At 43.0% G+C, this 19,991-nt stretch overlaps 2 protein-coding genes and 1 long non-coding RNA gene across 4 annotated transcripts in view; 1 reads left to right on the plus strand and 2 right to left on the minus strand.

Annotated features, from left to right (window-relative positions):
• The window catches only part of SLAMF7 (SLAM family member 7), a 14,869-nt gene extending 5,286 nt beyond the window's left edge, over positions 1 to 9,583 (plus strand). The window contains exons 2-7 of one of the 2 annotated variants that reach the window (XM_032260805.1): positions 2,222 to 2,542; positions 3,837 to 4,109; positions 4,324 to 4,443; positions 5,370 to 5,473; positions 6,957 to 7,019; positions 7,871 to 9,583. In XM_032260805.1, coding sequence (XP_032116696.1) covers positions 2,222 to 2,542; positions 3,837 to 4,109; positions 4,324 to 4,443; positions 5,370 to 5,473; positions 6,957 to 7,019; positions 7,871 to 7,942 — 953 coding nt within the window. In that variant the 3' untranslated portion in view covers positions 7,943 to 9,583. The remainder of the gene's footprint in view (positions 1 to 2,221; positions 2,543 to 3,836; positions 4,110 to 4,323; positions 4,444 to 5,369; positions 5,474 to 6,956; positions 7,020 to 7,870) is intronic. The other variant, XM_032260806.1, reaches the window with a different exon arrangement.
• Positions 1 to 19,991, minus strand: part of CD48 (CD48 molecule) — a 69,393-nt gene that overhangs the window by 43,744 nt on the left and 5,658 nt on the right. The window lies entirely within an intron of this gene.
• Positions 19 to 3,842, minus strand: LOC116538418. The gene is made up of 2 exons (XR_004263635.1): positions 2,883 to 3,842; positions 19 to 549 (listed from the first exon to the last, which is right to left on the minus strand). It is a non-coding gene; the product is annotated as an uncharacterized LOC116538418 (long non-coding RNA).

Below are 19,991 nucleotides of genomic sequence, written 5' to 3' on the forward strand. Positions count from 1 at the left end.
AAAAAAAAAAAAAAAAAAAAAAGAAGGAATGACTGAATCTGACAAGTGTGACCTGCTTAGATATGGTAAAACTCTATAGGGTCACACACTGCAGGTGTAAAACCATCACAGAAAGAACTTCAATTCAGCCTTGGACAGTTCAGAAAAGAAGTCTCTTGTTTCTGGATCCTTTTTCCCAGTCAGTTGGGAAGAAGAAGCAAAATTGGTTTGGACTCTCCAATCCTGCCCCTATTCTCTGAGCCTACATTCTGAGAATAGTATGGAGCTACTGTTTTCTTTCATTACCCCTTGTCTCACCCTGAAGATGCATTTAAGATAGAATATACTATATATAGGCTCATATTGGTAATTTGCCCTGTGTCATCCTCCAATTTTATTCTAACAAGAAACAATGAATTTGGTGACATTCTTGTATCTCACCCAAGTCATGTCCCTTGTCATTTACCCTGAGAATACAGCACTGTGGAAGGGTGAAGGGAGTAACTGCACACATGCCAGCAGCTAAAGCCACATCCTGGTCGTTTTGCCACTTTGTCACCTTAAATATTTCTCCAAAACGAAATGTGAAAATGAAATTACTTAAAGATTGCCCTAAGTGTAGAAATTGCACCCACTTAGGGACAAGTGATACCCCATCTTTATTTGACTTCAAAATATTCGCCACTTTCATCTTCGCTGTTGAAGTAAAAGAACAAATGCATTAACTGATCAAAAATTCAGAATAAAATTAATTTTATATGTAACATTCCCTGGCACTCTTTTGACTTGACATTCCTAAAGATGAACAAAGAGAGCAGTTGAAAAACCATCCTGGCCTTAAGATTAAGGAAGCAGAGAGAATAGTTTTTTTTTTTTTAATCAGATTACTGAATGGGCTGATTTGATATATATGTACTGACTGATATATTATAGAGGGAAAAATATGTGCTCCTAAATGGTACTTAGGAAGTAAATCGGTACTTTTAGAGATACATTTATTATTTTTATTATAATGAGCAAAGGGTCAGTTTGAGGACAAGTAGAATCAAAATGCGCGTGCTCTCTACAGGGCAATAGCTTTGCTTGAATGAACTCAATCACAATGCGAATGCTGAGGCTTATTGTATTGACTCTAGAGCCACCACGGGGTCACTGCCTCCTGAGAACACAGTTATTTTCTTGACTAGCTACCCTGCCTCACTTTAAGGATTTAATCTTAGTTTTTGCATTTCTATCAGCCTTGAATAAGTTCTTTTCATTTCTATTTAGTTTTCTCATCTATAAAATACGTCCTTCATGATCTCAACCCTGTGGGTTTTGGTGTGTACTCTGCATCCTGTTACGTGGCTTGAGTAAGTCACTTACCCCGCTGTGCCTCACATTCCTGATCTATAAGATGGGGATATAAAGAATGTTTCCTCTAAGGACTGTTTTAAGACTTAAACAAGGCTGAGTGCGGTGGCTCACACCTGCAATCCCAGCACTCTGGGAGGGCAAGGTGGGCAAATCACTTGAGGTCAGGAGTTCAAGACCAGCCTGGCCAACATGGTGAAACCCCACCTCCACTAAAAATACAAAAATTAGCCGGGTATGGTGGTATACACCTGTAGTCCCAGCTACTCAGGAGGCTGAGGCAAGAGAATCACTTGAACCCAGGAGGTGGAGGTTTCAGTGAGCAGAGATCGTGCCACTGCTCTCTAGCCTGGACAACAGCATGAGACTCTATCTCAAAAAAACAAAAAACAAAAAAAAAAAGAATTAAACAAGATCATAATTTGTGCTTTAAAACTTCTAGTCCCAAACTAAATTATCTCACTGCTCTGTGCTATTCCCAGAGTCTGTTGCTCAAGTTTAATAGGTAAGAATAAGATGACATACTCCCCACACCTGTTCACTAGTAGTGCTCAGCTGGCCACTTCTGGAATTTTCTTCAGCAGACATTCTTAACTGTTTTTCACCTACAACCACATAACCAGTGATTTTTGTTATAAGTCATACTCTCTGGGAATGAACTAAGATTGTTGTGAAACATAAATTTCTAATCTCAGTGCTTCCATGTGAGCACTTACTTAACAGGGTAACATGTGAGGAAACTCGGTGTGAGAAAATTCCAAAAGGTTTCCCGGGAGCTGCTTGTGTTGGACTGAGTGGGTTTCTCAGCTCTCTCTAGGACCCAAAGGGGGTGATAATTGGTGGCAAGGACAGGGAATCGGGTTTATTTTATGGTTCTCTGTGTTTATAGGTTCAGCAGCCCATGAAGTCATGAAGGAGCTAGTTGGTCCCCTTGGTGGAGCCGTGACATTCCCTCTGACGTCCAAAGTAAAGCAAGTTGACACTATTGTCTGGACCTTCAACACAACCCTTCTTGTCACCATGCAACCAGAAATGGGCACTATCATAGTGACCCAAAATCGTAATAAGGAGAGAATATCCTTCCTAAATGGAACCTACTCCCTGAAGCTCAGCGAACTGAAGAAGAACGACTCAGGGGTCTACCACGTGAAGATATACAGCTCATCCCACCATGATCCCTTCACCCAGGAGTATGTGCTGCATGTCTACGGTGAGCAGAGTCCGTTCCAATGGTGGATGGCTGTCTTGGTGAGGTGGTGAGCTCCTTGACATGAGAATGTTTAAGCAGAGGCTGGATAAACACTTAGCAAGAATGTGGGAAAGGGCACTCCTTCATGAATGAAGTAGATATAGCTGATCCCTGAGGTCCCTGTCTACTCAGAGATGCTATAAGAAGCAGCGTGGTGCAGTGGATGGCTGATACATGCAGTGGCCATCACATGGATCAAGGTCAAATGCTGGCTTCTTTCGTCACAGGACCTTAGCCAAGTTACTTAATTTCTTCAAGTCTTAGTTTCCATATCTGTAGTGGGGAGGAAAGCAATACCTACGTTAGGAAGATTTTTTGGCCAAAGTATCGAGTACATCTCTTCCTCTACAGATTTCAACCAATTGATACATAGATGCAAGAAGGAGAGGATAAAAATATCAGCATTATTTCTGGTAAATGTAGACAGGAGAAATGCTTCCTCCCAAGTCTGGACCTTGGCCCTCATCCAGGGAAGTTAAAATTACAAAACAATTACTCAAACAGCTACAAGAAGAATAGCTGCCTCACTCACTGAGCCACAATATTACTGACATCAGGAGATGGGCCTCCAGACTTGCTTGTAGGAGGTAGGCCTGCACCTGATCCAGGTGTCTTCCATATAGACATGGTTGAAGGCAACAGAAGATATGCATTCTGCAGGGTAACTAGCTGGGGGAGGAGGGAAAAGGGCAAACCACATTTGAACAGCAATCTTTAACGTCTCAAACCCATGAGTAGAGAAAGGTAAATGATGACTGTCAGATTCTTACCATCTCCCCAATGAACCAATTACTCATCCTCTGATACAGGGGAGTGAGTACAAGGTAGAGAAGGGGGCCAGAAAGGCTACTCCAATACTATTTTCTCCTAGAGAGTAAAGTGAACTCTCCTAGAGAGTAAAGGAAAGCCTGAGGACAGAGACTAGGGAGTCTTTAGAATAGAAAATATTAGCGGACATCTAACATGCGTTTAGCACAGTGCTTCCCATGTGGCTATGCTTAGTAAACGGCAGTTACATTCTTGTTGCATTACTATTTCTATCATTCTTGCTGTTACTGTTATTATATACCTGTGGGAAAGCAGACTTAGGTAATTGTCTTTTCCAGATAAGAATGAGAATTCTGCTCTGAATTACTGCTTTTTCTCCAGTCTGTAGCTCCTAGAGAGATTCAGGTCCAAGGTATCCAAGGATAATTCAGAAAAAGGAGAGCTATAGGCAGAGTTTCCATCCCTGGTTGTCCTTTCTCTTTCACAGAGCACCTGTCAAGGCCTAAAGTCACCATGGGTTTGCAGAGCAATGAGAATGGCACCTGTGTGACCAATCTGACATGCTACATGGAACATGGGGGAGAGGATGTGATCTATACCTGGAAGGCTCTTGGGCAAGCAGCCAGTGAAACCCATAATGGCTCCATCCTCCCCATCTCCTGGAGATGGGGAGAAAGTGATATGACCTTCATCTGCTTTGCCAGGAACCCCATCAGCAGCAACTCCTCAAGCCCCATCCTTGCCAGGAAGCTCTGTGAAGGTAACTGCCTCTCCCCTCTCCACGGGAGCCTCTGTCCAGAACCTACACCTTCTTTAGCTCATGACCCCCATAGGAACAGGCACTGTATGGAAACTGGAGGCCACTGGGTGGTCACTGGGCTGGGAGGAAGGTAGCAGGTGCTCCAAAGGCTGGGTTGTTTTTCTGAGCTGACTTTTCTCCCTTCCCCATACCTCTACCCATTCTCTCTTTAAAGGTGCTGCTGGTGACCCGAATCCTTCCATGATCCTCCTGTGTCTCCTGTTGGTGCCCTCCCTGCTCACTCTCATTGCTCTGGGGCTACTTCTTTGGTTTATAAGGAGAGAACGACAAGAAGGTACAGTGTGTACTATTTTTTGTCCTTACCCATATTCATGCTTTTCTCCTTCATTGATTCAACAAGCACATATAGAGCTGTATGCCAGACTTGGCATGAGGTGTTGAAGATACAGAGATAAAGAGCCCACAGTCTCTGCCCTCAGGAAGCACACAGTCAGCCTGCACTCCTTAGTTCTGGAGTAGAGAAATGCCGGAGACCTTTCCTGAGGACACGATTCTCCTAGTTCCCTTTCCAAGGCCCAGTTCTCTCCTTCTCCCAGAGGGACATCCTGATGTGGCTCTTCTGTTGATACCCACATTGCTGACTGCTCCCCTGACCTGGGAGGTGATGGCCTCCAACTCTGAGGTCCCCACAGACCAGCACCTTCCAGTCAACCCTTCCTATCCGTATCCCTGTCAGAGCCCACATACCACTCCCACCCTCTCCACAGGATCCGCTCGAGACCTCGCTTTACTACCCCCCTCAGTTTAGACATATGGCACCTGGAGAAGCCCTTCCCCGTCTCTCTACAGCCGTACCCTGTGCTGTGTTCCTAAACCCTGCTGATTGGTCTTCTGGGTTCCCACCACCCATGTGGGTGATGGGGAGGAACCTAACATCCGTTGGGTATGACCTGTAGGCTTTGAAATCTCCCTTCCCTCCTGGAAGCCTCTCTGAAAGTGTCTTTGACTTTCCCTACTTCCCACTTTGACCACCTTGATCCAGAGATCAGGAAGTGATGTGAAGAGGGTTGACAATGCACCCTGTTTTGTTCAGGATTTTCCTAGTTTTAAAACTGAAAGTCCTCTGTCCTGAAAACCCTTCCGTTACCAGGAAACTGGGATGGTTGGTCACCCTAAATGGTCATCCAGAGAAATGGTGGGTCAGTGGGAGTGGTGAGTGGTTGGAGAGATGGCTTTGATTCTCTCTCAACTTGCTTTTAGAGTCCATTGAAAAGAAGAAGAGAACGGACATTCGTCAGGAAACTCCTAACTTATGCCCCCATTCTGGAGAGAACACAGAGTACGACACAATCTCTTACACTAATGTGAGTCCCTTCTCATCTTTCCTGGGGACTGATCCTCTCTATGAGGCTCTCCTTGTGAGGTTTTTCCATGGGTGTGGGCAACATGGGAATGAAGAGGGGAGTGAGGATATATAGCCTTAAAGCCCAATGCACCTGTGCCTTCTCCAAGTCTTCATGGATTCTCTTCTGTGCAGAAGAACCTGGTGGTCTCTGGAGCACCTGGTTCTGACTCATAATGCTCATGCTGTGATCTATGAAGTCACCTGCTCCCCCTCCACAGTTCATAGCGGCCACTCAAAAGGCCAGATTCCTTTTGCATAAGGCAGTGGGTAGAAGAGTGTGACTTTGACAGGATGTTTGAATCATGGTGTCAGAAGACTTCTCTAGAGATGCCTCTTCCTCTGAAGTGACTCAAGGAGCCATCATGAGAAGGATCAGGGCACTTGGGTGACTCTGGGTCCCCACTCAAGGCATTGCAAGTGTAGGTCACTGAGTGAAGTGAATGAACACAGTTCGTTCAAAGCAGTCTCCAAAAAGAAAATCTTAAGAATAAAGTTTTAAGAAACTCAAACAACAAAAGACTATTTGGAGAATGAAATAAGTAGACAACTTAAAAAGGCTCCCCAGGGCCAATCCAATCACTGCAGCCCAGGCTGGGCCAGCTCTTTAGAGGTCATAGAGCCCTTTATCACAACGGCCTATATAGTGAATAAATAAAAATACTTTGGATCTCAAAACCCCAGTTTTACTCAAACCTTTGGTTCCTCTCAATCAGGTTTCATCTTCCTACATTTGCCTACAACATTTACCTACATTTACACCCTACAAAGAGGAAATGTTACCAAAGTCATTAGTATTCTGAGCGCTCTTTCCTTTCTCACAAGGGAGGCTGCTTTGTGCTCCATTTAACTGGTTTAAATCAAAATTTATCTCTTTATTGCCATGTTCTTTCCTCCCCTGCTTAAGATACATCCCCAGAGGACTGCAGGACTGCCCTGAATGTTCAGGAATAGACTTAGCCAACCCAGGATATTTACCTGTGGTTGGGAAGGAGTTTTCGTTATTGTTGTTCTTGTTTTGTTTTATTTTGTTCCATTAGTCATCTTTACTGGTTTTCTCCAAGGGCCCTTTGACGGTTGGGAAAGTTTATTTGCAGCATTAGCAATATTACTTCAAATTATCCTTTAATCCTTTTAGGAGACTCATAGCTAATGAGACTTGTATATGTATCTTACATATTTTTGAGATTCATTTAAACACAATACAGTTTAAAAATAATGCAATGGCCTCCTGAAAAAAGTTACCGAAAATTATTATAATAGCAGTCACCACTAAGAGAACTTCCTACTACCCCTCCCTGTTCCAGAACCCTCCTTTCCCTTTCCCCATCTCCTCCGCATCCCAGCTTTCCCCTCCCTGGATTCTGAATGTCTCTCTGGCCTTGCCTATGTGACTCAGGAGGAGGGTGATGATTTCTTTTGTTTGTTGTTTGTTTTTTTAATAGAGAACGATCCCAATGGAAGATCCAGCAAATACGGTTTATTCCACAGTGGAAATACCAAAAAAGGTAAGAAGCTTTAGAGATGAATTTCATCTTAATGGTTCCATTTCTTTTCCTGCTTCATATTTAGGTCAAAATTTCTTGGGCCCCAGGGATTTCATATTCTCTGGTATTAAAAAGTACCCTAGTAGTTCCCCATTCCCTTTGCTTAGGGTAAGATGAGAACATGGGGGATGGAAGAGAATTGTGTTTCAGGAGTCGAACTGGGCAATCTGAAGCAAATGGAGTAGGAAAGAGGTTCTAGATAGGAATGACAGAGAAAATCAAAAGGCTTCTGACTGAAGTTATAGGTGAGGAAAAAGATCATGGCTTAGGTTATGCATGGAATGAAGAGAGGAACAGCTGGGGAGGAGACTCCAGCTTGCTCCTGAGCCAACAGTAAACTGTAGGACAGAGAGATTTCTACTTTTCACCTGCAGTCCAACTATGTTACATCTGGCTTGCATCCTCTCCTCAGTTAAACTACTAATGCAGTAGCTTTAACGCTTATTCCTTCACAGGATATGAGTGGCAGAAATAATGGTACCTTTCTGTCTCCTTTCTCGTCCTCTCCCAAACAGATCCAAAAAGATAAGAATTATTAAAGCAATTTGCTTAGCAATAGAAAATGTTGGTTTCATGAATTATTACAAGGAAAGTTCAGTTCCTTAAGCATTCAACAAGATAAATAAGGGTTAAATTTAAAGAATAGTTTCTCTAAGCTAGGGGTGATTCAGATTAACCAGTGGGAGCCAGCGTGGCAGCCGATTTGGGTTGGGTAGCCTTGGAAATAAAGTTTCCTAGATGCCGGGGTCTCCATGGAAGATCCAGAGCCCTGTTCACCTCCCTTACTCTGCTTTCTTATTTTCTGTTTTCAGATGGAAAGTCCCCACTCACTGCTCACGATGCCAGACACACCAAGGCTATTTACTTATGAGAATGTTATCTAGACAGCAGTGCACACCCCTAAGTCTCTGTCCAAAAAAACAAGTCTCAGCCCAAAGAAAACAATCAAAATAATTCATTGATTTGACTAGAAACACCAACACCGAGGAATAAGGAAGAACACTGACTTTTTTCCAGGATAAACTATCCTTGATGCTCTTTTAGATTTGAGAGTTCATAATTCCATCCACTGCTGAGAAATTTCCTCAAACCTAGGTTTAACTATCCGATCTCCAAAATAGGATTGTGAATTTTGTCAGCAAACCACAAGAAAAGTGCTTAGAAGTGGTCCTATAAAAATGTAAATGTCGCATCACACGTATTGATGACAGCCTGTCACATTAATGAAGGCTCCAGGTCAGTGTCTGGAGTTTCATTCCATCCCAGGGCTTGGACATCAGGATTATACCAACAGTCTTGCTACCAGGAGAGTAAGAAGGCCAAAACAGACAGACATGCCCAGCAGAAGCAGATGTGCCTGATAAAAATGGATGTATTCATTGGCTCCGTAAACTATGTGCCTGGCACTATGCTCAGCTTACGCTAATAGATCAGACATGCTCTTGGCTCTCATGAAATTGGTTCCAAATGAATGAACTACTTTCATGAGCAGTTGCCATAGGCCTGACCACAGATTCCCAGAGGGCCAGGTGTGGATCCACAGGACTTGAAGGTCAAAGCACATAAAGATGAAGAATTCAGGGTAGATGACAATGTTTGGCAGATACTATAACAGAGACACAGAAGCATGCATGGCCCAAGGACAATGACCTCAAGCCGGGCTTCATTCATGCACTTGTGCTGCAAAAGAAAAGCCTAGGTCTAAAGGCTGTGTCAGAGCCCATCCCAATAAAGAGATGGTGTCTAAAGTCCCATTTTAAATCTAATATGGGAGACTTAGAGTCAAGCTGTAGAGACTGGTGGGGCACGGGGGGCGGTGATTATTTGTAAATATTCATTAATAAATATTCATTTAATAAATATTTATTACGAACCTATGAGGCTGGGCACAGTGGCTCATGCCTGTAACCTCAGCACTTTGGGAGGTCAAGGCAGTTGGATCACCTGAGGTCAGGAGTTCCAGACCAGCCTGGCCAACATGGCAAAACCCCATCTCTACTAAAAATACAAAAATTTGCTGAGTGTGGTGGTGCGCACTTGTAATCCCAGCTACTTGGGGGCCAAGGCAGGAGAACCGCTTGAACCCGGGAGGCGGAGGTTACAGTGAGCTGAGATCACGCCACTGCACTTCAGCCTGGGAGATGAGTGAAACTTCATCTCAAAAAAAAAAAAAAAAAAAACCTATGCTACATCAGCCTGGCACATAAGATGAACATCCCTGCCAACATAGAGTTCACCATCTCTTTACTTAAGTGAAAAACATGGGGAGGGAGAAAAGGGGGATGGCTGCTTTTGATGTGTTCCCTGACACATATCTTGAATGGAGACCTCCCCACAAAGTGTTGAAAAACTTAAAAACATGCTTGTTGGGCAAGAATGGGATTGAGATTATCTTCTCTCAAAAAGGCCTTGTAAAGGAACTGAGCCAGATCTCTTCCCTTACTCCAAAACCCTACTGTAGCAGCCGCCCTCGCAAAAAGTCTTCTTTACTGTCTTAACAAAATAGGTATTGTGAAATTCACATACAAAAAGATGCATTATGTTGCTATTTGCAATAGTGAAATTCTGGAAACTGCCTAAGAACCCGACCACCACAGGTGAAGGTCTGTTCACAAACAGACATTAAGAATTATGGGTTAGACTGGGTGCGGTGGCTCAGGCCTATAATCCCAGCACTTTGGGAGGCCGAGGCGGGCACATTACTTAAAGTCAGGAGTTCAAGAACAGCCTGGCCAACATAGCGAAATCCCATCTCTTCTAAAAATACAAAAAAAATTAGTCGGGCATGGTGTCAGGCCCCTGTAATCCCAGCTACTCAGGAGGCTGAGGCAGGAGAATCTCTTGAACCAGGGAAGGGGAAGTTGCAGTGAGCCAAGATTGTGCCACTGCACTCCAGCTTAGGTGATACAGCAAGACTCTGTCTCAAAAAAAAAAAAAAAATTACGAGTTATATTCAGCATCATGAAATAAACCCATGTAACAAACCTGCACATGTAGCTTCCGAACCTAAAATAAAATTAAAAATGACAATTTTTTAGCATGTGCCTGTGATCCCAGCTACTCGGGAGGCTGAGGCAAGAGAATCTCTTAAACTTGAGAGGTGGAGGTTGCAGCGAGGTGGAGGTTGCAGTGAGCTGAGATTGCATCACTGCACTCCAGCCTGGGTGACAGAGTGAGACTCTGTCTCAAAAAAAAAAAAAAAAAAATTGTAAAAAAAACTATCGGTTGACCAGGCATGGTGGCTCATGTCTGTAATCCCAGCACTTTGGGAGGCTGAAGTGGAAGGATCGCTGGAGCTCAGGAGTTCAAGAACGGCTTAGGCAACATGGCAAAGCCCCATCTCTACAAAAATACAAAAATTAGCCAGCCATGGTGGTGCATGCCTGTAGTCCCAGCTACTCAGGAAATTGAGGTGGAAGGTTTGCTTAAGCCTGGTAGGTTGAGGCTGCAGTGAGCTATAATTGTGCTACTGCACTCCAGCCTGGGCAACAGAGTGAGCTGATCTCAAAACAACAACAGCTATGGGTTGTAAAGTTAGGAAATGTTAGGACATCACAAATTTTAAAATTAGAATGCAAAATTTAATGTGTTATATGATTACAGCTGTGTTTAAAAAAAATCTAGGCATGGAAAAATTTGGAAGAAAAAACATCAAAATAGTAACACCAGTTGTTTAGGCAGATGAAGGCTTAGGTGACTTGGTTTTCTCCTATTCTTCTTTATTTTTTGAATATTCCTTAATGGGAAAGTATGTATTACATAATAGAGTGGAAGAAGTTTTAAATAGATGTTCAGTGAGAAAAAAGAGGTGCTACCCACTACGTGGGGTTGAGGGGAAAGTCTGAGACCCTTAGGGTGGGGTGCGGGGGAGGATGGAAAGACCTCCTCAAGTGAGAATGGGTGGGGAGAAAGGAGGAAGCCCTCCACACAATGACACAGGAAAAGATGACTTTTCCTCAGAGAGGGCTGCTAGAGGCTGGGGGAGCTTCACAGTATGTGAAGACAGAGGCGTGGAGAGGGGGACATTGGGCCTGAGGATGCATCTGTTCTGCCTTCCCATCTCTCCTCAGAGCCCATTCAGATGGTAAATAATTATACTTTCGGGTTAATCATACTTTGGGGTTTTTTAAACCAGTGACTGAAACAGGACCTAGGAAGACCAATAGATCTGGAGTCTGGACACTCAATAAATTCTGTCCCAAAGCTGGCTGCAGAAAGAAACTTCCTCTCATGGGCTCAACCAGCAGGCAAAGGAAACCACCAGCTCTTTAGGGGTGAGAAGTCACATCACCTCACAGCCCCATCACATGCAGCCCCCAAAGCTGTGTGGTTTGAAACTTGTGAGGTGCGAATAACAAACATGTAAACATTGAAACCTTGCTGGGAAAGTAAATAACTTATCTGTACTATTTCAGTAAGGCTTTCACTTATTCATTTGATCATGCATGCATTCATTCATTTATTCATTCAGCAGTACTAACTGAGCACCACTACGTGCTAGGCATTTTGCTGAACTCAGGGAATACAGCAGTGGGCCACAACAGAGGTCTCTGCCCTCAGGGTACTTACATTCTAATGACAGAGGCCAAAGCTCAAATATCCTTTAAATAACATGGCTGCAGTGATGACTGCTATGAAAGGGAGGTGTGTGGTGCCAAGAATGGCTAATTTTCCTGTGGTCAGAGACCATATCTCCAAAGTGGTGAAGATCAAGCTGAGATCCGGAGATGAGTAGGAGCTACTTACAAGAAGTAGGGAGGAAAAATAAAACCCTTCTAGCCAGAGGTGCAAAGGCCTTGTGGTGAGAAGACATAAAAGAATGAAACTCAGTGTAGCTGGCAGAGAGGGCTGTGCTTTTAAAATTTCATTAGTTGCTGTATGGAAAACAGATTGTAGGGGGTCAAGGCTGGATGTAGGCAAACTACTCAGAGGGCTCTTACAGTTATCGAGGAGAGAGGGGATGGTGGGTTGGACAAGGATGGTAGGATGGAGAGGGAGAGGGAAGGATGCTTTCAAGAGGTATCTAAGGGATAAGGAGGTTTCTGCTTTCAGTACTGTCTTGGGGATGTTTGCTAATCTGGAAAAGGAGGTGGGAAGATAGGCCTTTCTTTTGATAGCCTCTTGGGACTAGGACGACAGAGTTTGGAGTCTGGGGCTACCAAGGTTAGAGAGCTGGTAAATCACTCACCTTTTTGACCTGAAACCCCAAAAGACTTACCCTAGGGGACTTACCCTTGTAAACAAGAAGTACACCAGTTTTAAGTCATCTATGTAGCCAAAAAATCTCAAAACTGGTAGTAGATTAAAGACATGTAAACTTATTAGTGTCTACAAGTACACTAAGCAAACAAAGACCATCACTAAAAGAAAATAACATTCTTAGGTCTCACATTTTTCCTACAAATAATTTTTCATAAGCAACATTCATCATATGTTCAGAGATATCCAGGCCCATGAGGAGACCCACATGCCAGACCCTCCTGGTGGGAAGAGACTTTCACAGACTGCAGCCCGGGATGTATCCTGGCCACTTCCTTCTCATTTCATACCAAGATGGAAGGAGGAAATGCAAACCTCCTCAGTGCTGGGGAAAAAAAGGCTGACCCATAACCTGCTTATCTGGCACAGGACGGGAGTTAATGGAAGGCCATGCCCTGTGCTCAAAGCAAGGAAGACCTCTCTGAAGCATGACAATGTGGCCAGACTTGCTGGCTCTAGCTGCAGCCTTTTCCCTAGCTGTTTACTGATTGTATCTAAAGTAGAGCATGCTCTATGCCTTCACAGGAAATGCCAAACCACCACAGCTATAGACCATCTGCTTGACGCTTCACTTCCTTTTCGCCCCCCACATTCCTGACCACATGCTTCTCTTAATTTAAACACTCAATAAATAGTGTGGGGCTCTAGTGCTTGGGGCCTTCACATCCTCCTACTCGTGTCGGCCCCCTGGGAGCCCACCGTTATGCACTGTTACTCTTGTCTCTTAATTTTCTTTGTCTCCAATGACCCTCGTTACTTCCTAGGTTTTGTCTGGGTTGGTTCCTTGACACCTCAGTTCATGTATCTGTAGGCAGACTTTAAAGGTGTTTTGAGTTCTATCTGACTATAGCCCTAAGCATACTCTTTATTGCAATGTCAAGAATATAGCCAGCAACAGAGAAGAGTTGATAAACCATAAAATGATCATTTATAATATTTAATATTTAGAGCATTTACAATATGCCAATTATTGTTCTAAACTATATGTATATGTGTGTATGTATATACATATATAAATTTATTTAATCTTTATAACAAACATAACCATTTTATAGATGGAGTAGTTGAGACCAAGGTTGTCTTGTGTCTAATTGGGTTTTGTGGGTTATTTCGTTTGGCTCATATATGTTACTGCTCTAGACAGTATTAATTAACTGACCAATTTATTTAAAATGTATTATGTATTATTTTATATGTATGTTGTCCAGACTGGCCTCAAAACTCCTGAGCTCAACTGATCCTCCTGCCCCAGCCTCCCAAGTGGCTGGGATTACAAGTGTGCACCACCGTACCTGGCCTTCCTCTGCCTTTTTTGCTCCCTTTAGGCCTTCAACTGATTGAATGGTGCTCAGCCACATTGGTAAGGGTGATCTTTACTCAGTCTACTGATTCAAAAATAAATCTCTTCTGGAAACATCATCACAGACACACCCAGAAATAATATTTTACAAATTATCTAAGCATAATTTAACCCAGTAAAGTTGACACTAAAATTCATCATCACAAGTCCACCCTTTGTCAATTTGGCACCCATACTAATCTCCTAAAACTCATACTTAATCTGCAAATAAACAGAATAACAAATGCATAATTCAATCTAGCATGATATAAAAATCTCACATACAACTGAAAACACACTAACCTCTTCACTAGAAGAAGAGGTAGTCTTTGAGTAATGTTTACTCTTCTCCTGATATTCTGTAACTTAAATATTGTGATGTAAAATTAACAATACTTAAATACAGATATAAATTTAATACATCTTATGTTACATGATAAGGGAATAAGGAAAGAAAACAAAGACATTTGCCTAACATATGTACACACAATTGTATTCATAACAAAATAAGGAGGAAACATCCATGACAAATACAGTCCTCATTTCTGTAACTGGTTATATGGTTGTAGGTGAAATTTACAATTATCTCTTTCTACTACGCATTCTGTATTTCCTTTAACTTCAACAAGCACCTCAACTGGTTTTTGTTCTTTACCTGGTAGGGTGACCCAAACCTTCATTCCTGAAGGTCTGGGCCATTAGCAGCTCTGCCTGGATTGGAATGTCATAGTTTTCCATTGACCTTAATCACAGGGCATGAAAATATATAAGAGATGCCCCTAAGGGATCGCTTTGTATTCCAGACATACTCTTCCTTGACACTATTGTGAAATACTAGTCTAATTTCCCCCTTGGCAGTCAGGATCAGTATCCCAGCCAACACCGAGGCTCCCTTCTTTCCCTGTCGATTCAGAGGCATGAGGAGCCCCCAAGTGCTCGGGTGGCAGCTTTGACTTCCTGTTCAATGGAACAACTGTTGTGTCTCCTAGTGGAAGCATTCCTCCCTCTGTAACTAAGACATTGAGGCCAGCAAAACAAAGTTGCAGCAACATGAAGCAAAATTTTTGCTAGTGGGTCCCTAGGGAGTAATAATGGGTGGTGCCACTCCTGTTGCCACCTCCTTGATTCCACAACCCATGAATACTGGCTATGGGAAGAAAGAGCACTATATGTTGAACACTGATTCTAAGCACAGACACAACCTTCTGGAGAACCTTGCCCTAGTCTTGTAAGGTATGTGATGGTCTAAAGGTTGGTATCCCAATTAAATTCATATTTGGGACCTAATACCCAATATGATAGTATTAAGTGGTAGAACCTTCAGAAAGTGATTAGGTCATCAGGGATCTAGCCTCACGAATGGGATTAGTGTCCTTAGGAAAGAGGCTTCAGAGGGCCAGTTTGTCCATTTTGCCATGTGAGAACACAGCAACAAGAGCCATCTGTGAAGCAGAGAGCCCTCATCAGACACTGAATCTACTGGTATATTGATCTTGGACTTCCCAACCTCCAAAACTGTCAGCAATAATTTCTGTTGTTAATAAATTACTCAGTCTAGGACATTTTGTTATAGCATCAAGAAAAAACTAAAACAGCATTTCCACCTAGCTCATGCTGTAATTGAGTCTTCCAAAGCCCATTCCACTATTCTATTACAGGAATTCACTCAAGGTGGTGACAAAAACATTAAGGGAAAAATATTAGAGAAGGTTACAGAATATAGTCTCAAACCATTTTAGAAGGCCTAATGATCTTTTCTATAGTTCTTGGCTAAAGGCAGCCTAGATCCTCTTTACATTTAGTTAATAAGTAAAGCAAATAGCTAAGGTATGTAACGGAGTTTATCTGAATATCTGTTTACTCATGTGGTCTTTAACCTTTGAGCCAGGTGGCCCTCTTGGGGGGAGGTTGACCAAGGATATTACCCACTAATGTTGTTTGCTTTGGACATCAGAATCTGTGCTATCTTCAACCTCTAGTGGTATTGACTCAAGTCTTTGTCAATTAAACTTTACTAAATAAATGCGAGTCTCACTAGCTAAGGAAGGCTGGTGGTTGCAACTGTTTACAGCACTCTCCAAGGTGCCTGTGAGTGACCACACTCAGCCGAACTGGCAAAGCATAATATCTGTGTGTCAACGTACTTTGTTCATCCATCACTAAGTCACAGTCTGCGGATCAGATCCCACAGGTGGTGACCCCAACAGAAGCACCCAAATGTAAGGCAACCCCAACAGTGGTGACCCATGTGAGGAAAATCGGCAGGTAAAGAGGACCCTGATGTGACCATCACTGCAAAGGAAGAGTGATGGACCCCCTGAAAACGAAGGTTCAGAAGACCGCACATTTGAGTCAGTAAAACAATGAGTCAGTAAGTCATTGGTACCGGCTGGAATTACCAAGTTCAGGGAGGGATTGTTCAGACTGAGGTTTCATCATGGGACAACAGTTATCAGCTCAATAGATAAAAGTATTGAAACAGCTGCTTAACGTCAGTGAAGCATTGATTTTACAGGCTCAGTTAAGGTACCTAATGCAAACTGTTGTTTCCCAAAGCCCGTGGTTCCCAGCAAAAAGTACGCTAGACATAAAGCTCTGGGAATAAGTGGAGAGAACTCTTAAACAGCATCGTGCACAAGGGCAACGGGTCCCAGTAATGTTATCACCAGGCCAAAATAACTAAGAGAAACAAAGGTTTTACGTGAGCCCCCTCCTCCAATAGATAGGCAAGCAGCATTAGAAGGGGGGCTCTTAGCCGGCCCAGAAAGAGAAACAGAGGTTTTGCCTGAGCTCCTTCCTCCAATAGATAGGGAAGCAGCATTAGAAGGGGGGCTCTTAGCCTGCCCAGTACTGCAAGATCAACAGGCAATCAGGTACATAAAAAGGTAAGAAACAGCATTAAAGACCAAAGTCTTTCGCCACATGAGCGGTAAGAAAACTCGCAAACCAGGAGCCAACAAATTCTCCCCGAAACTTGGCCTGTGTGACAGCAAGGGCAATGGAGAGCTAAGCTCATCATGCCGAGGTTAGCCTGCAGGAAAGTCCACTCAGCAGACAGCAGCTGTCCAGCAGGGAGAGGAAGCAGCAGAAGCAAAATGTGGCCGCTGTCCTGGGACCCCCGCTGCTCCACAGGCAGTCCACGCAGAAATCTCATATGTTTCTTGTTTACAAGCTCTGGTAAGATTTAAGTAACATTTAAGAATTTGTAAGGCCTTTTTCTGAGAATGGCCCCTGTTGTTGTTCCAACCCTTCCTCTAACATAGCTATTTTAAAATCCTATTTAGGTAGAACAAATTAAAAGCCAACCATATGGCTTTCCTCCTCAGTAGAAAAGAATTTCCTAATTGACTGATAAGTTGCAAAACCTGTTTTCTGTCTTAAAGGGCAATCCAGCCCTGAATTCTTCCAGATATTTAAACCCTGCAGCAGAAAGAGAAATCAAGAGACTCCAGCAAGCCATTTCTCATAGGCAGCTGCATCACATAGATCCGTTTTATTTAGTTCAGCTGTTTATTTTTCCTACCAAACACTCCCCTACAAGGTTAATAAGACAAATGGTCCCCAGGCTGCACTTCCTAGAATAGGATTTTTGCTCTCACACCAGGACTAAAACTCTGTCCCTATATTCCATTAATTAGTGAAGTCATCTTTCAGGTCACGAACAATGGAGTCAGTTGCTAGGTTATGACCCTAATGTCGTAAGAATTCCTTAAGTAAAAAGCTATTTGAAGCAGTGATGCCCCTCTCTTTATATCTGCAAATAGCCTTCTCTGATTACACAAGGCAACTAGAGCAGGTGCTTCCTGCAGCTAACCTCCCTCAGTTCTCCTCAGGTACTTCTGTGATCTTACCTACAAAGATAGTTCACTCCCCCTACCTAATGCTTTAACACTGTTTACTGATGGTTCAAGTAAACATGAAAAAGCAGCAGTCTAGTGGAGACCACACAATTCACTCACTTGATCTAGACTTACCAGTACTCAGAGAGCTAAAACTGGTGCTTTAATTCTAGCTTTAAAGACTTTTTCCAATCAGCTCATCGATATTATTAGCAACTCTGCCTACTCTGTATATTTATTGCAGAACCTCGAAACAGCTCTAATTAAGTCCACTCTGGAACCCACCCTGTGTGCTCTCTTTCTTCAACTACAGCAATTGCTGGATCAACACACATATCCTATTTTTATCGCACACATTTGAGCCTACAGCTCGCTGCCTGGCCCACTGGCTTATGGCAATAATCAAGCAGACCTACTAGTTATGACATCACTGTTTGACCAAGCCACCCAATCGCATCAATTTTTCCACCAAAACTGGATACACTTAACTAAACAATTTCAGCTCACCCAAAGACTAGCTAAACAAATCATCTTGCAATGCCCGGATTGTTTGCTCACAGGCACGTCCCCTCCTTCCACAGATGTTGACCCTAGACAACTAGAACCTAATCAGGTATATCAAACAGATGCTACAAACATCCCTGAATTTAGAAAACGTATATATGTACATGTATCCATTGATACCAACACTCATTTAATTAGTGCACACGCTCTTCGTGAAGAATCCACTCGATATGTCATTAAACATCTTTTTTTAACTTTTGCATTTATGAGGTGGCGAACAAAAATTAAAACTGATAATGGTACAGCTTATGCCAGCTCACAATTTCAATAGTTTTGTCACACCATAGAACACTCAACATTCCACAAGAATCCCATATAACCCCCAAAGTCAAGCAATAGTAGGACAGGCCCACTCCACCCTTAAAAATAGGTTCAGAAAACAGAAAACAGGGAGTATAGGAAAAGACCCTTCAACACTATTGGCACAAGCCTTGTTTACCCTTAATTTTTAAAATTTAGATACAAATTTCAATCAGCTTTGGAAAAGCACTTTGCTAAAACCTCTCAAGACATAAAACCTGCAGTTTAGTGGAAAGATGGAATGGATGGTATAGTCCAAGCGAATTATTAATGTGAGGAAGAAGGTATGCTTGTGTCCACATCCCCTCAAGTCCTCTTTAGATTGCAGCATGACGCATTAAACCATACCATGGCGTGGTTAAGACTCAACCCAATACCACAGATGCAGAAGATGACTGCAAGACCCACAACCTCAGACGATGCAGCTTCCGTGGACAACACAAGCCCTGGACGTCACCTGGAGAATGCTGAAGAAGACAACTCAGGAGGCTGAATGAGTCTTACTCCGGAGACAGACACCATTTACTCCAGATAATCTGTTCCTTGCTGTGCTTTCTGTTGTACATTGCAACTCACGTAAGCTATTAATCCTTTTTATGCTCTCTGTCTGCAACCTATACCTGCTACACTCTAATAGGCTCATATCTTAGATATACCTTTCTTTCGCTCTGTAACCTAGGCAGACACCCCGTTCCCAGCCTACAATAACATGACGGCTTGGTTAGGAAGGATAGATTTACCCCCAGTGAGGTCCCTCAATAATGGCACACATTAGACTATGGTGCCAGATACCACTACATGTTACTCCACTATCCTCCCACTGTGTGCAAGTTATAAAGGTTCTAACCCTTACTGTGTACCTGCCCAAAAGCAAGTATGGCTACATCATGGCAAAGGATATGCTTTAACATTCTAGCGTTAGACAGGCTCAAACCAGGCAATGCAATCAATGCTACTTTCTCAAACATTCCTTCCTGTGCTAAAGAACAAAGCTGGGAAAATCACAGATTGTGTAAGGTCTGACCTCGCCTTGGACAGCATGGTGACCTCTGTGAGCTACATGTACACCTCTGGAGGACCTTCTGGAATTAGAAAACCTGAAGTAGCTGGAAGGAAGAACAATCAACCCCTGTAGCACCTAGCTAACCTGAGACATTCTTCTATTGTTTCTTATTCCAGCCTCAATTGACAAAGCCATTGGACTTTGTAACTGACCTTGGCCCAATCTCTTGACTCCATACCTACAACCCCCTCCCAACTTGCAAAAAACCACCCTAAAGTAACTTCTGTAACTTTCCACTGCCCACTCCAAACCTATAAAACCAACTCCTATCCCACCACCCTTCGCTGACGCCCTTTTCAGCCTTAGCCCACCTGCACCCAGGTGAATAAACAGCCATGTTGCTCACACAAAGCCTGTTCGGAAAATCTCTTCATTAAATGCATTTAATATTCGGTACTATTGAACACGAATAACAGAATTCCACTTTAGCTAAGAAGTCTGTCACAGGAAACAAGTCCATAGCCTCCAGTTAGGCCATTATAACATCTTAGACTGGAGCCCCCATGGCTGATTGCAGGGGACAGGCTTGGTTTGCCTCATGTATCACTAATCACAACATATCTAATTTA

Source organism: Sapajus apella, unplaced genomic scaffold (genome assembly GCF_009761245.1).
Source record: "Sapajus apella isolate SASKATOON/1434 unplaced genomic scaffold, GSC_monkey_1.0 scaffold119, whole genome shotgun sequence".
Taxonomy (NCBI): domain Eukaryota; kingdom Metazoa; phylum Chordata; class Mammalia; order Primates; family Cebidae; genus Sapajus; species Sapajus apella.